Raw genomic sequence first — 14,815 nt, forward strand, 5'->3', positions numbered from 1 at the left:
TTTAAAATTCTGACGGGTTTAGACAGGTTAGATGCAGGAAGAATGTTCCCAATGTTGGGGAAGTCCAGAACCAGGGGTCACAGTCTAAGGATAAGGGGTAAGCCATTTAGGACCGAGATGAGGAGAAACTTCTTCACCCAGAGAGTGATGAACCTGTGGAATTCTCTACCACAGAAAGTAGTTGAGGCCAATTCACTAAATATATTCAAAAAGGAGTTAGATGAAGTCCTTACTACTAGGGGGATCAAGGGGTATGGCGAGAAAGCAGGAATGGGGTACTGAAGTTGCATGTTCAGCCATGAACTCACTGAATGGCGGTGCAGGCTGGAAGGGCCGAATGGCCTACTCCTGCACCTATTTTCTATGTTTCTATGAAATGTAGTCACAGTTAAACAACCAACTGTGCACAGCAAAGTTCCACAAACCACAAATGAATTAATGACCAGATAATCGTTCTGATGGGTGTTGATTTTGAGAGGAATGTTAGCCATGAAACCAGAACTCTTTGCTCTTCAAGTAGTACCATTGGATTTTTTGCATCCACTTTGGCAGAGAGGCTGGGCATTTTATCCAAATGATGGTACCTCTGACAGTGCAGCATTCTCTCAGTACTGAGCTGTAGTGTTAGCCAAGATTTTGTTCTCAAGTATGTAGTGAGGCTAGTACCCACGAGCTAACTCAGAAGCGAATGAGCCAACAGAGACAAGAGAACACCATATTTCTCAGATGATCTTACAGAAAGCAAACAAAGCAGGCAAAAACGAACAAGAGCATTAGCATGCGACAAAATAAGGCACACATTGATATTTTAAAACTCTGTTGAGTGTACCCCAAATAGGCTATTGGCTTATGGAATGTCTGGAATAGCACTGACCAATGTGAAAACACTGCACATCAAAAGCAAATAAGTGACCCCACAGATGGGCCGATGGTCTTCAACATCTGACAAAGGCTTTCAATACTGGTCAAGATACAACAGTGCATCACTGATGCTTACAATTTTTCATGGTAGCTTTCAATGGACCACGGCAAGAGGTCGGAGGTGAAATACACAAATTAACATCCATCCAGAGGTTCAACCAGAGTAGAGGAACAGTCTCAATTACAAATATACTGGGGCAGAATTTGTGGTCGGCGACGTACCTAGGGAGTACACTGCCGGCATTCGAACAAAATACAAACTTACCTGACGGGGACCCTCCGTCGTGAACTTGCTCTCTAATGCTGCGTACACGAGGGCAGCATAATGGGCCACAGATCCCAGGAGTGCAGCGTGTGTGGAAGTGTACCTGGGATCTTGTGGGCCTAGTGCTCCAATCATCAAACAGAATTATATTTTAGATAATTTCAGAATAGAATTCCGTAATCAGATTTAAATACAATTAGTTTGCAGGAATGGAATTTAATTCCTAATTAGCTTCATTCTACCGACTTCACAACATCTTAGTTCGGTCAGTAAAAAAATTAATTTGTTGGTAATAATTATCATTAAAACTCCAATCTTTGCAGAAACAAAAAAAACTCATTTGATACAGATACAGCAGTATGCAAGAACAGAGGAGCAGATTATACTTTGTGTACGTTTAATTAACCAAGTTGAGTTATGAATGGGGATGGATCAATTCAAACACCCTAAACGGTACACTCAGATTACAGAAAATTAAAAACAGTCCAATTTCCGAGATGAAAATTACGTGAAAAAGTCCCCTTACGCTGATGCAAACAGGCCCTATGCCTGTTTGCAAACAGGCCCTTTGTCTGTTTGCATCAGCCGTAGAATTTTTGTACGTAATTACTGGGCAGTTGGTGGGCAATTAGCCCCAACTTTGCACCAGCAATTGGGATTTCCAAGGCGGTGCGAATGATCTGTCAAGTCGTAAGTCGACAGATCGCAGGTTCGGGATTTAGCGCATGCAGAAGTCCCGAACTTGAGGTCCATTTCAAAGGTGGATAGCAACTGCAAATTATGACCTAATAGCGGTTCTAATGACAGAGTAAACACATATTCACGAGGTAACCCATCAATGTGGTACAGTAACTGTCATGTATCCTACATGGCTACTGTTGGTACTATCACAAGGTGTGCCACCAGAGGGCACAACAGTGGGAGACTTGTAGGTTACCTGTTCAGGTGTGCCTGGTTTAGTATAAAAGGCAGGCCACCAGGTGTGATCCTCACTCTGGAGTTAACAAATAATAGACTATGGTCACTACAGTTCAAGTACAATACATTGCCTCGTGGAGTCATTACTAGAGCATCCAAGGACACAACAATTGCCGACGAGATTACGAACTTTCACGCGGAAATGGCTACCCTTGGTACGTTACAGCAGTTCGCCGATGGTGATGATTGGGACGCCTTTGTGGAGAGACTAGAACATTTCTTCACAGCAAACGACCTGGCAGGAGACGACACGGCCACACTGGCTGATAAGCGGCGAGCTATCTTATTAACCAGTTGTGGGCCCGCCGTCTATGGCCTCGTCAGGGACTTGCTGGCACCAACGAAGACAATGACCAAGACATACAAGGAGCTCGTAACCCTTTTCCATGAGCAACTCAAGCCCAAGGAGAGCATCCTCACAGCCAGACACCCACCGATGGCCCGAAGACCAGGAAATCGCGAAGTTCGCCACAGAACTCAAGAGGCTGGCAGCACCATGCGAGTTTGGCACCCACCTCAACGAAGCGCTGCAGGACATTTCCGTCATTGGATTTGGCCATGAGGGCCTTCTTCACAAGCTACTGTCGGCGGATACCACAGTCACACTGCAGAAGCCATCCCTGAGAGCCAGTCATTCATGACCTCGACCTGCGGCTCTAGGCAGATGTTTCACCCTCAGGACTCAAACCCGGCAGGTACTGTGCACAGAGTAGCACTGTTTAGAGGCTGGACTGTAGAGCGCGAACCTTCTCAGGAAAGAGAGAACAGGCCCCCGAGTCGCTTAACTCAGAGTCCGCCGAGGAGGGCTAATCGAGTAGCACCATGCTGGTGTTGCGGAGGGAATCACAGGGCTCACCAGTGCCGCTTTAAAGACTATGTATGCAAAGGCTGCAGCACAAAGGGCCACCTCCAGCAAATATGCAAGAGAAACATGACTCACTGTGTCGATGAAGATGCAGATGGCCAGGAATCCAGCGCAGATTATGAATCGCTGGCAGAGAGGCAGCCCAGTCCCATGGGGAGGTACATAGCATGTTTACCTGTACCACCGAGTGTTCCCCACTGAAGATGGAAGTTGAGATAGAGGGCATTCCAGTCTTCATGGAAGTGGACACAGGGGCGAGCCAATCAGTGATGAATCAAGAAGCCTTTGAGAGGCTATGGGACAATCAAGCTGAACGACCCATGTTGGTCCCAGTTCAGGCAAAGCTGCGCACCTACACCAATCATCCCAGTCGTTGGTAGCGCGAATGTAAAGGTACTTCATGATGGCGCTGTGCACAGGTTACCTCTGTGGATTGTTGCAGGTGATGGACCAACGCTGCTCAGCAGAAGGTGGATGGAGAAGATCCATTGGAGTTGGGAAGATTTCATCCTTCCAACGATCGATGTCCTCTGCGCCCAGAGGAAAAGCAAGCCCTCACCTGAGGGTGGACCCGGCACCGGAGAGCAGACCAGCACGGCACCAGAGACACAGACCGCTCAGCACGACTGCATGGAGATGACCCAGCTGAGACTAACCGAACGCACCTTCCAGGCTCCAGTGGCAGGACCCCGGAGGAAGGAAATCGGATCCAGAGGCGACTTCCCAGCTTCGGAGGCAGAACCGGGGGAGAAGAGGATCACCGCAGTCGACATCGTGGAGGGAGGAAAGATGTCGCCCAAACCACAAGGTGAGGCGCTGAAGACAAAGATGGCCGCAGCCAGACCACGAGGTGTAGCACTGATGGAGCAACACGCGGCACCAAACGGAGAAGCGGATTGGGGTAAAGGAAACAAGGCTCTCTTAAACACACCACAATTAAAGGGACAGTTCCACACACTTAAGCAATGTAATAGTAATTGTAAGTCAGAGAAAAAAGGTGTAATTGATCATGTAAAATGTGCAACTGATAATCTGAATTGTATATACGCAACCAACGAGGAAAAGTTACACGATTATGTAAAATGTGTAATTGATAATCTGAACTGTGCACATACAAACAGTGAGAAAAAGTTATGCGATCGCAATCGGACCCACAGTTGTGTGATGCAGGATTTCAACTGCGCATGGCCAATGCAGCGGTCAGACACCCATCGGGAGCACAGAGGTCCAGCGAGCTACCCAATGCGGTAACCTGTGTCCTGGGGACCAGAGTCATGCACCATGGAGTGTGGCCATAAGTAGCCGACACACACGAGTTGAAGAGCAAGCGACCTCATCAGGGCAACGGCACCGGCACCGGTATCGATACCACGATGCCCCTGATCGGCTCCACCTCTCAGGCATCAACTGCCACGAGCCTGAAGGAGCAGACGGTACTAAGGTGCAGTCCCCAGATCCCCCATCGCCACTAAGACCATACCTGTAAATGTAGTGTCACCACCACAGTTCCCCCAAAGGGAACCGGCACCAGCCAAGATCCCAAACCAAACGACGCCCAGGCCAGCGAGTCAGCAGTTCCCTGTGCACTGCTAGACGACAGCTCCTCAGGGAGCAGCAGCGACCCAGGGCACAAAGAAAGGACAGGGAGGTCAAAAGACATCTGTGAACCGGCCCGACGCTAGGCACCACGGCAACAGCCCCGAGTGTAGGCTACTCGAGCCAACCGGGTTCCCACTGCCAGCACCGGGCTCTGAGCCGCCACCAGACTGCAGGGACACAACCCAGCAGCTCTGGAACTAGTTTGTCCTCACGCACCGGTTACTGCATCAATAAGGCATCTAACGTACTTGTCGCATTATGGAACCACAAATATAATGCAAAATCCATTTTCCTAAACTTGAATGTACATGAAATCTAGGAGACCCCGCCATAATCAATATTGGGGGGGGGGGGCGGGGGGAAAGAGAATGGAGTGGTCAGGGACACACACACACAAACAGCAACCACCAGAACGCTACTGCACCAACCACTCACCCAAGATTGAAATGACCTGCCAAGGGTCAACCAGACAGCGCCCACATAGAGCTAAGCCCAGAGCACAGTCAATGCAGAGACGATTTGCACTAAAGGCTCAGGGGAGAGTGATGTCATGTATCCTACATGGCTACTGTTGGTACTATCACAAGGTGTGCCACCAGAGGGCACAGCAGTGGGAGACTTGTAGGTTACCTGTTCAGGTGTGCCTGGCCTTTATAAAAGGCAGGCCACCAGGTGTGATCCTCACTCTGGAGTTAACAAATAAAGATCTATGGTCACTACAGTTCAAGTACAACACATTGCCTCGTGGAGTCATTATTAGAGCATCCAAGGACACAACAGTAACTTTGAAGAAGCTTCTCCTCCAGACATTAAATCAGTACAATGTCTGGCACCTCCAATATAATTGACTGTTTAGCGTTCTTCCCCATCCAAGTTAATCAACTGAAGAGAAATTAATCTCTGCCCTCCACATACGCATTTAGCATCACATAAAAATTGGGTCAGTTTAACAAACAGCTAAACGATGGGAGTTTTACACAAGTGTCAATGGACCTCAAGGTTCTGAAATGTCTTCACGACAATATTATTTAGTCACATTACCTAGATGCTTTTCAGTCTTAATAACACCTAATATACGCTGCTGCCTTATACAAGGCCTCGGTTGCATCTAGAATACAGTGTCTGGTTTTGTTCCTCCCACAAGGTGTGGGATATCCAGGCCCTGGAGAAGGTTCAGAAGAGGAACACCAGAATTACACGAGGTCTTATGGCTCTTAGTTATCAGGATAAGATCGGGAAACTGGAACTTTTTCCATTGAAGAACCACAGATGATGTGATTGAGGTTCTTAAATTGCGGGGCATTAGTACAAACTATGAAAACAGAATTAAGTTATATGCTACAAAATATTCTGCTCTCTTACACCTCAAGTAATCAACCTCTGAAACAGATTACCATATAGTATGGATTCATGGTAGACCTTCAAAAGGGGACAAGACGAGCTTCTGTCAATGGAAGGGATAAAATTACAGATGGTAGATGAGGGTTGGATGCAGTTAACTATCAATTATTGCTTTCTCCTGGAGCTTCCTGTATGCCTTCAGGGGTTAGAAAGGGATTTTCCCAGTTTTTCTTAAATTGGTGCAGAAGATTACATGGGGATGGGGGATGGGGAGGAAGAGAGGGGCTGCTCAATATCTGGATGGACTAGTGGTCTTATATGGTCTCAGGGGCACTGTACTATATTAAAAAGGGTAACAGTTAGTTCTGTGACATGTTATGGCATGCATGAGGCAGAGACAGGAATCACCCCACTTTTTATTGTCTAGGAGACAGACTTTTCCCAGATAAGGGAGCAAAATTTGAACCTTAAAATGGACTTGGGTTTCAAAAGTTCCATGTTCAGAACAAAATGTTACTAGTATCCTGTTTTAGCCTTACTTCTACCACTGGGGTGCTTATAAAATGCCTATTTATGGACAATATTGTCTCTTTCTGAAAGTAAGTTGATGAGAAACAGAAATCGTGCAAATAAAAGCTGCCTATACTTGAATAAATGGGTCACTTACCTGATTGATTGCATGTAAACAATCTAGAATGGTTAGATGGTAGGTGGAGTTTCCAAAGGAGGCATCTCTACAAAATAAAAAATAACTCAAAATTAACAGTGCGTCATCAATTTACTGATAACCAGTTGGTACTTCAAATGGTGGCCAAGTAACTCTGGCCTCAGGTATATTCAAGTAAAGTAGGTGTACATTTGGGTCTAGGGTTTTCATCATAGGCAGTCCCTCGGAATCGAGGAAGGCTTGCTTCCACTCTTAAAATGAATCCTTTAGGTGGCTGAACAGTCCAATGTGAGAGCCACAGTCCCTGCCACAGGTGGGACAGAGAGTCGTTGAGGGCAAGGGAGGGTGGGACAGATTTGCCGCACGCTCTTTCCACTGCCTGCGCTTGATTTCTGCATGCATGCATGGGTTATTCACATCAGCCATTAAAATTGAAAGATAAGTTAACAGCAATGCATTTTACAAATCATAAAATCCGACAGGCTCCCTTGATGACAATAGCCAAATGCAAAACAGGAATGGTTACTAATCAAGACAGACCACAAAATGCCTCGGGTTCAACGCAACTCAGTTTAGTTAGCTGCTTATAGATGGAGCTGTCAGTATATGGCAATAATCAGTCAAGATTCCCTGATCACTATCTAGTGACCCTGCTGGATAACAGGCATGTGTCAATTTGGGGCGGTATTAGATCTCTTAATTTCCAATGAAATACGAACTCCGATTGTAGTTTTAATGTCACTTTATTTTAGCAGCAGTGACAAGCTCTTGGCTTTAAGCCAGGTCTTTGTCCTTCTGATATCACATGGCCAAAATGGCTGTATTTATACTGGGTTCAATTTACAGAAAATAACTCGCCTTCTTTGACCTTATTGGCTCAATTAATAGTCTTTTAACCTTTTAATTGGCTCGCTACCCAAGGTCCTAAAATATCAAGTTGATTGATGACTTAATGCAATGTGGTTTGTGTTTTTTCAAAACTGTAGCCAGGCTGCAGAGCTTGAATTCTCTATCAATCCCCCCTTTGATTCTTTCACAAACTGAATCATAAAACATCAGGTATCACTGGTTAAACATTCTACAAAATAATTTCATACATGTTAATAGAGTTTCCTTCTAAAATTTGTGGATGTGTTTCGCCACATGTCCGGACTAGTAGCTTCCACACCAACCCGAGTTCCATCGTGGCCACAATGGAAGTCTTGTTTTAGTAGGTTAATTAACCTTATTCCAATTTAATCCAAATCAATATCTTAAGTTAACCAGTAAACAACCTTCGCTTAAGCATAACAAACCCCTGTGCCACGTACAGACGGTCTGCTGGGACCCGCAAGGTGTCTCACCTGCGGGACAGCAGCTACAGCCGCCTGGTCGCAACAACATTTAATCAACATAAACAAACAATATAAAACTAAAATAATTACAACAAATAGAATTAAACCTTCCACCAATGAAGTTCCTATTGAACCTAGCCATTCAGTGGCTCCACTCCACAAAGTGAATGATGGGGGTTGCTTAAGTTTTTCTACCTCCTTTTGGATATGCTCCACTAAGTGGGTAATTTCTTCGGAGCTATCTGGGATATATGTGCAACACTCAGTTCCGAGTAGGGTGCAAGTACCTCCCTCTTCAGCCAGGATGTAATCAAGGGCCAGTCTATTCTGTAGGGCTACTGTGCGGATTGCTACCATTTCTGCATTGATTTTAACTAGGGCCTCTGAGGTATCATTGGCTACTCTTTCCACAACGGATGCCATGTTACTGGATTCCCTTGCCAGTCTGGCGGTCCCATACCTGGGGATCAGAATGGCAAAGAATCTCTCGGTTTCTGTGATAGCTCTCTTAGGACGGTGTAAATGTTCCGACAGTGACTTTATATGATACATATAAGGCACAATGTAGGCTAAATAGCAGGATCCCGTCCAATTCTGGGGCAGCCAAGGGTAGGCCTTGTGGCCACACACCCAATAGGTGCCATTATAGGCAATGAATGTTAGCTGTTTGTCAGCAACACTCTGGGGCCTGTCCAGGCTTTTCCATCTGTTTTATTCAGAATCCCCGTTACGTTAAAAATTCCCACATCGGCCCAGTTTGGACGGTTCCGTGGCTTGATTATGTTATAATTCCGGGAGCAGTTACTATACCCCATATTTTGGCCTCCTTTGATGTTTCTAATCAGACAGACCGATTCCCCCGGTCTTCCTATTCCCGTTGTATTAGTGGTAACAAAAAATGGGGGCCGTTTGGAATTTTTGTAGCACGGTTGGTATCCCCCTTCAAAAGGTAGTCAGATTGTAACCTGCTGACTTCCATTTACGTGCCCAGTTTTCCGTATCCTGAAACGCATTGCCTGTTTTGTTTTGATTAATTATCCACTCAGCCATTTCCGAGATATTCAAGGGAACTGGCCTCAAGGGAATCCCTCCCTTTGAGTGAATAGGAATATACGCACACACCCAACAACTAGAAATGTTACCTTGTTTGGCATAAATGTATGACATATATAAAAAAGGTATTTACATGTAATTCCCTTGCTACCCTACTATTTCCCTTTGGTGCAGAGGGTCGGCTAGTAAGAAGTAGGCCTATGCCTAGAATACCTACAATCAATAATACAGTAAATTTATACATTTTCGCAAAAAGTAATTGTCCTTATTAGATTTCAGCTTCAGTTACGGGTGCTCGTTTAACGTGTGAAGCGTGGATCCAGGCTTTCTTTCCTTGGACTTTAACAGCTGCACTTGATAAGGTCCCTCCCACTTGGCACCCAAAGGTTTTTTATGCAACTTTTTCACATACACCCAGACTCCCGGGATGATGTCGTGTCCTCCTTCGGATGGATTACCCCAAGCTGCCGATACCGGTCGGGAAACAGAACTAATAGCATTGGTTAAGTTCTGACAGTATGATAACAAAGTGTCACTCATTAAGTGAACATCAGCTTTCCGTAAATCGATAGTTCCTGGCAGCGACATGGGTCTTCCTGTTATAATTTCAAATGGGCTTAGACCTGTAGTTCTGTTTGGGGTTGCCCTAATGCTACATAGCACTATTGGTAGTGCCTGGGGCCATGCTGTTCCTTCTTGGTGATATTTGGCAAGCCGTTGTTTCAGAGTTCGATTCATTCGTTCTACTCGTCCTGATGATTGTGGATGATAAGGACAGTGTAAATCCCACGTAAATGTTCAGTAACCTACAGACTTCTTGGCAGACAGCACCTGTGAAGTGTGTTCCCTGATCTGAGTCAATGCTACTCAGGACTCCCCATCGGGGAATGTAATCCTTACACAAGACCTTTGCAGTGTGATTGACTGTGGCTCTTTTAGTTGGGACAGCTTCTACCCATCTAGAGAATCTGTCGACCATGACAAGAATGTTTATATATCTCTTCCTTCATGCCAAGGATACATTATCAACCTGCAGATGCTGGAATGGTCCGACAGGGGCAGGGGGGCTCAGTTGGGACATTACCGTGATGGGTCCAGAATTATTTTTCTGGCAGACCACACAGCGGTCTGTTACCAGCTGGGCATGTTTTTTAAATCCCCGACCCCACCAGCTTTTCTGGAACCGTGCCGTCATCTGTTGTGAGGCCAAGTGTCCCCACGAGTGGATCTGTTGGGCTAAAAAAAGGCATAAGCGCTTGTGGCGCGACTGGCTTGTCGGTAACTCTTTGTCTCCAGACACCATCTTCACATAGCTTAATTCCTGCCTCAATCCATGTCCATTTTTCCTCTCGGGAGCACTCGCCTTGCATTGTTTGAAGGTCTCGTGTCAGAGACCTGAGTGCTTTCAATCTGCACATCTGTGTTGGTTCTTCTGGAGGAACGCCCTGTAAGGCGGCATCTTTAGCTGCCTGGTCGGCTAGGGCATTTCCCTGTGCTTCTGTGGTATTTTCCTTGGTATGGGCTTTACACTTCAGGATGGACACTTCCTGAGGTAATTGTATGGCCTCCAGTAAGTCTCGGATTTCTTTTCCATTTCAGATAGGTGTACCAGCAGCAGTGAGGAATCCTCTTTTCCGCCATAACAGACCAAAGTCGTGAGCGACTCCAAAAGCATAACGCGAATCTGTGTAGACATTAGCTGTCTGTCCTTCTGTTATTCGACATGCTTCTGACACGGCCCGTAACTCGGCCTGTTGTGCTGACGTTCCTGAGGGTAAACATCCTTTTGCCACTACCTCATAAGGTTGTAACTGCCCATCCTGCTTTTCTGGTACCATTGTCAACAAAGGAGGAACCACCTGTAAACAGGATAAAGTCTGGGTTGTGCAGAGGCTCCTCTGCTGCTAAGGCTGCTTCTTCTGTTTCTTTTAAAATCTCCACGCAGTCATGCTCTTCACATTCTCCCCCCTCTTGCTCCCTCAATTCTGACATCGGGAGCATAGTTGCGGGATTAACCGGGCTGGCCTGGATGATATGGAGATTAGGAGCTTCCAAAACTGCTGTCCAGCGGGTCCATCTAGCTGCCGTCACCTGAGACATTCTATTCATAGACCGCAAAGCATGTACGATGTGGGGACACTTGACAATCAGCTTTTGGTCGAGGACTAGACCCGCAGTGATCATTACTGCTCGACATGTAGCTTCCATAGCCCTTAGGCAACTTCCCCATCCGAGGGCTACCGCATCCAGTTTTGCCGAATACTAGCCAATAGGTCTTTGCCGATCCCCATGTTCTTGTGTCAGTATAGCTGTCATATATCCTTCTTCCTCATGGACAAACAGGGTAAATGGCTTACCACTGTCGGGGATTCCCAGAGCCGGTGCCAAACACAAAGCCTTTTTCAAACTCAGGAAGGCCTCTTGCTGTTCCTTAGTGAGGGTGATGGCTTCTTTAGAGGCACGTTTCCCCTTTAAAATATCATTCAATGGCTGAGCAAGCCGTGTGAAGGAGTCAATCCAATTTCTGTTAAAGTTACACAATCCCAAAAAAGACCTTAGTTCCTGAATAGTGGTGGGTTTTTTTAGCAGCCCAAATGGCTGCAGTTCTATCCTGGGTAAGTTCTCTCTTTCCTTGTGAAATCTTTTGTCCCAGGTATACAACCTCTTCTTGGGATATTTGTGCTTTGTCGATGCTGGCTTTATGTCCTTTCAGCCGAAGGTGTTCCAGCAAAGCTCGTAAATCTTGTCCATGCTGGTCTTCCGTGTTTGAAGCTAGCAGGATATCGTCTACATATTGGATGACTGTGGATGACGGGAGGTAATTCTTGCAAATGGCTTTGTAAAGCCATATGGAATACCGTAGGGCTGTTGTGGAAACCCTGCGGTAACCGGGTCCAAGTATACTGTTGTCCTTGGACAGTGAAAGCAAACCACTGTCGAACCTCCGGTGCCAGAGGCACCGACCAAAATCCGTTGGCCATATCTATAACCGAGAAATATTTATGTTACGGTTTGAGGGCATTAAAAATGGTGGAGGGATCTGCGACCAAAGGAGCTTTTTGATCAATACACTGGTTAGCTTTCCTATAAATCGACAGTCAAACGCCAAGTCTCATTAGATTTCTGTACCGGCCACACGGGGCTATTGGAGGAGCTATGCGTTTTAATAAGCACCCCTTGTTTCTCCAATTGCTGAATAACCGGTAAGATTCCCATGATGGCAGTTGAACTGATGGGATACTGTTTAGTGCATGGAGGCTTGGTCCCGGTAAATGACGCAGGCTCCATCTGGAGTCGGCCACAATCGTTCTTATCTTTAGCCCATAATCGGGTGTTCCTTCAATTCTTCTTTCTTCAAAGTTCTAATTGACCATGTCACCCGACCATGCTCGAAATGCAAAGATGAATCTATTTGGATTAGAACGTCCATTCCCAAAAGGGGTTGATCGACTGGGCCTATCCAGACCGGCGTGGTTAGTTCATGTGGACCCAGCCCTATAAGTACTGGTGTTGTCCTTTTAATTTCCATTTTATGGCACCAACTCCATAGGCTGTACGTGCCCTACCATCCAACGACAAAAAGTCTCCATATTGTAGGGGTAAGCATGTTAATTCCACCCCTGTGTCTAAAAGACAGTCCACATCCTTATCGCCCACCCTCACAATTATATATAGCCCATCTCCCCTTTGTTGTATTAGTGCGAGGAGGAGGACCAGGGTGGGCTCTATTCGTTTTTTGCTATCCCAAGTAACTCCTTCTGTTGTTGTATTGTCAGTCGCTTAAATGCTTCTATGAGGTCGTTATTTTGTGACAAGCCTGGTTTGTTGGCTGAATTGTATCCCTGGCTGCGTCCTCTTCCCCGGCCACGACCTTGCTGTTTTGCCCTGCACGACTTGGCCCAGTGACCTTCTTTCCCACAATAATGACATTTTCTGGGTAATTTTCCGAATAACTGTTTATCGGAATCCTGGGATTTCCATCCCATAGCCTGTACAGCTCGGACCTTAGCTCCCATATCCCGATCTAATTGGTTACATCGATCCACCAACTCTGCAAAGGTAGTTCCTCTACCTTCCCAGTCCGGTAACACTACCTTAAGCATTTTGGACAGTTCTGGCTTTAGACCTGCCACGAAAGCTGCTTTCAGGGGTCCAAACGCTTGTTCATCCATTTCCTCATCCGTATTATTCATACTCGAATGTTCTAGCCACGTGCATCTAAACCGCTCGTCATACTCCAGAACCACCTCTGTTCCTTTCTGTTGGCAGGCTGCAATTTTTCCCCAGTCTGTCTTAGCTGGACTGAAGGCTTGCAGCCAGTGTTTAATCGCCTCCCATCCTGCGTCTAATTCTTGCTCATTCTGCCCCAAAGCTTCATCTACCTTGTCGTGCAATTTTCTTCCCTGTGTTTTTGGCACCATTATGGTCAAAATTTGCACTCCGCCCCAGGGATGAAGTTGATATATATTTCTTAAGCAGTCCAATTGGTCCCACATTTTTACTCCCCCTTTCTTTGGATTGGGCAATTCCTTGGACCATTTATCAATTTTCTCTGGGTCTGCTGGATCATGAACTAAGTATTTTGCATACAGCCTTTTTTCGTTTTTTTGGTTCCGCCTTCATCCGCAGTCTCTTCTGATTTGACTACAACTCGTCTTTTTTTTTTTAAACGGGGCAAAGCGCACCCCTAATTCTTCATTCTCCGACCCTGTATCGTCGGAGGATTCAGAATCCGTATCTATTCCTCGGTCGTGTCTTCGGGTTTGCGCTTTTAATTTATCCAAACATGGGTACCCTGGGAATTGACCGATACATTTTCCTTTTCCTATTACTGTCTCTTGACCTAATGATTTTTTCCATTCTTTAATTTCACCTTTAAAATCTTTAACTTCCACTTCCAGCTTTTCAAGTTCAAGCTTTTTCTGTCGCAGCTGCGCACAAACAGCTTGCAATTGGTCCTTTGTACTGGTCAGTTCTCGATCATGTTGGGAACGCATTATAATTTCATTCCGCTTTCGAATCTGTCCCATAACCGCTAGGGACCATCTGATTCGCTCTTTATTTCTCATACGGGTTGTTTTTCCCGAGATCCTTTTAATCTTATCCAAGGACCATTGTCCTTTGGAGGTACCGTATTTTTGTTCGATCTTAATAGAGGTTTTAGATAAGTTGAATTATTGCTCTATGTATTCTTTCAACTGTTCGAGAATTTCATCTAGCGAAACCTCAGGTGGTGCCTGCCCACCTTTAACAGTTGTAGGTAATTCTTTGCTCTTATCTCCTGCTGCCATAATACTGATTTCTTTACTGGGGTCTCGAGTCGTAGGCTTTCCAGCTGATCAGTGGGTCGGTGATTAATTAACTAACACACCACCAAAGTTAGACGTCTATGGGACCTCGAGCCGACTACCAACCAGAGGGTTTGCAAACCGGAGGCTTTCGGAATCGCATAGAAGGAGAGGTGAATTTAGACTTTTGACCGAGGACTTTTATAAAGAGGAGTCCTTACCTCAGTATGTAGGTCCGATGTCCAAAATTCAGTTTCTTTCCTCAGCGATCCTGTTCGTGACGCCAAAATTGTTAGATCTCTTAATTTCCAATGAAATACGAACTCCGATTGTAGTTTTAATGTCACTTTATTTTAGCAGCAGTAACAAGCTCTTGGCTTTAAGCCAGGTCTTTGTCCTTCTGATATCACATGGCCAAAATTTATACCGGGTTCAATTTACAGAAAAGAACTCGCCTTCTTTGACCTTATTGGCTCAATTAATAGTCTTTTAACCTTTTAATTG

At 45.7% G+C, this 14,815-nt stretch overlaps 1 protein-coding gene across 2 annotated transcripts in view; it reads right to left on the minus strand.

The window, feature by feature from the left end:
* The window catches only part of cdc14ab (cell division cycle 14Ab), a 231,351-nt gene that overhangs the window by 108,099 nt on the left and 108,437 nt on the right, over positions 1-14,815 (minus strand). For both annotated transcript variants that reach the window (XM_070887250.1, XM_070887251.1), the window contains exon 6: positions 6,637-6,703. In XM_070887250.1, coding sequence (XP_070743351.1) covers positions 6,637-6,703 — 67 coding nt within the window. The remainder of the gene's footprint in view (positions 1-6,636; positions 6,704-14,815) is intronic.

The sequence above is a fragment of the Pristiophorus japonicus genome, chromosome 8 (genome assembly GCF_044704955.1).
Source record: "Pristiophorus japonicus isolate sPriJap1 chromosome 8, sPriJap1.hap1, whole genome shotgun sequence".
NCBI classification, from domain to species: domain Eukaryota; kingdom Metazoa; phylum Chordata; class Chondrichthyes; family Pristiophoridae; genus Pristiophorus; species Pristiophorus japonicus.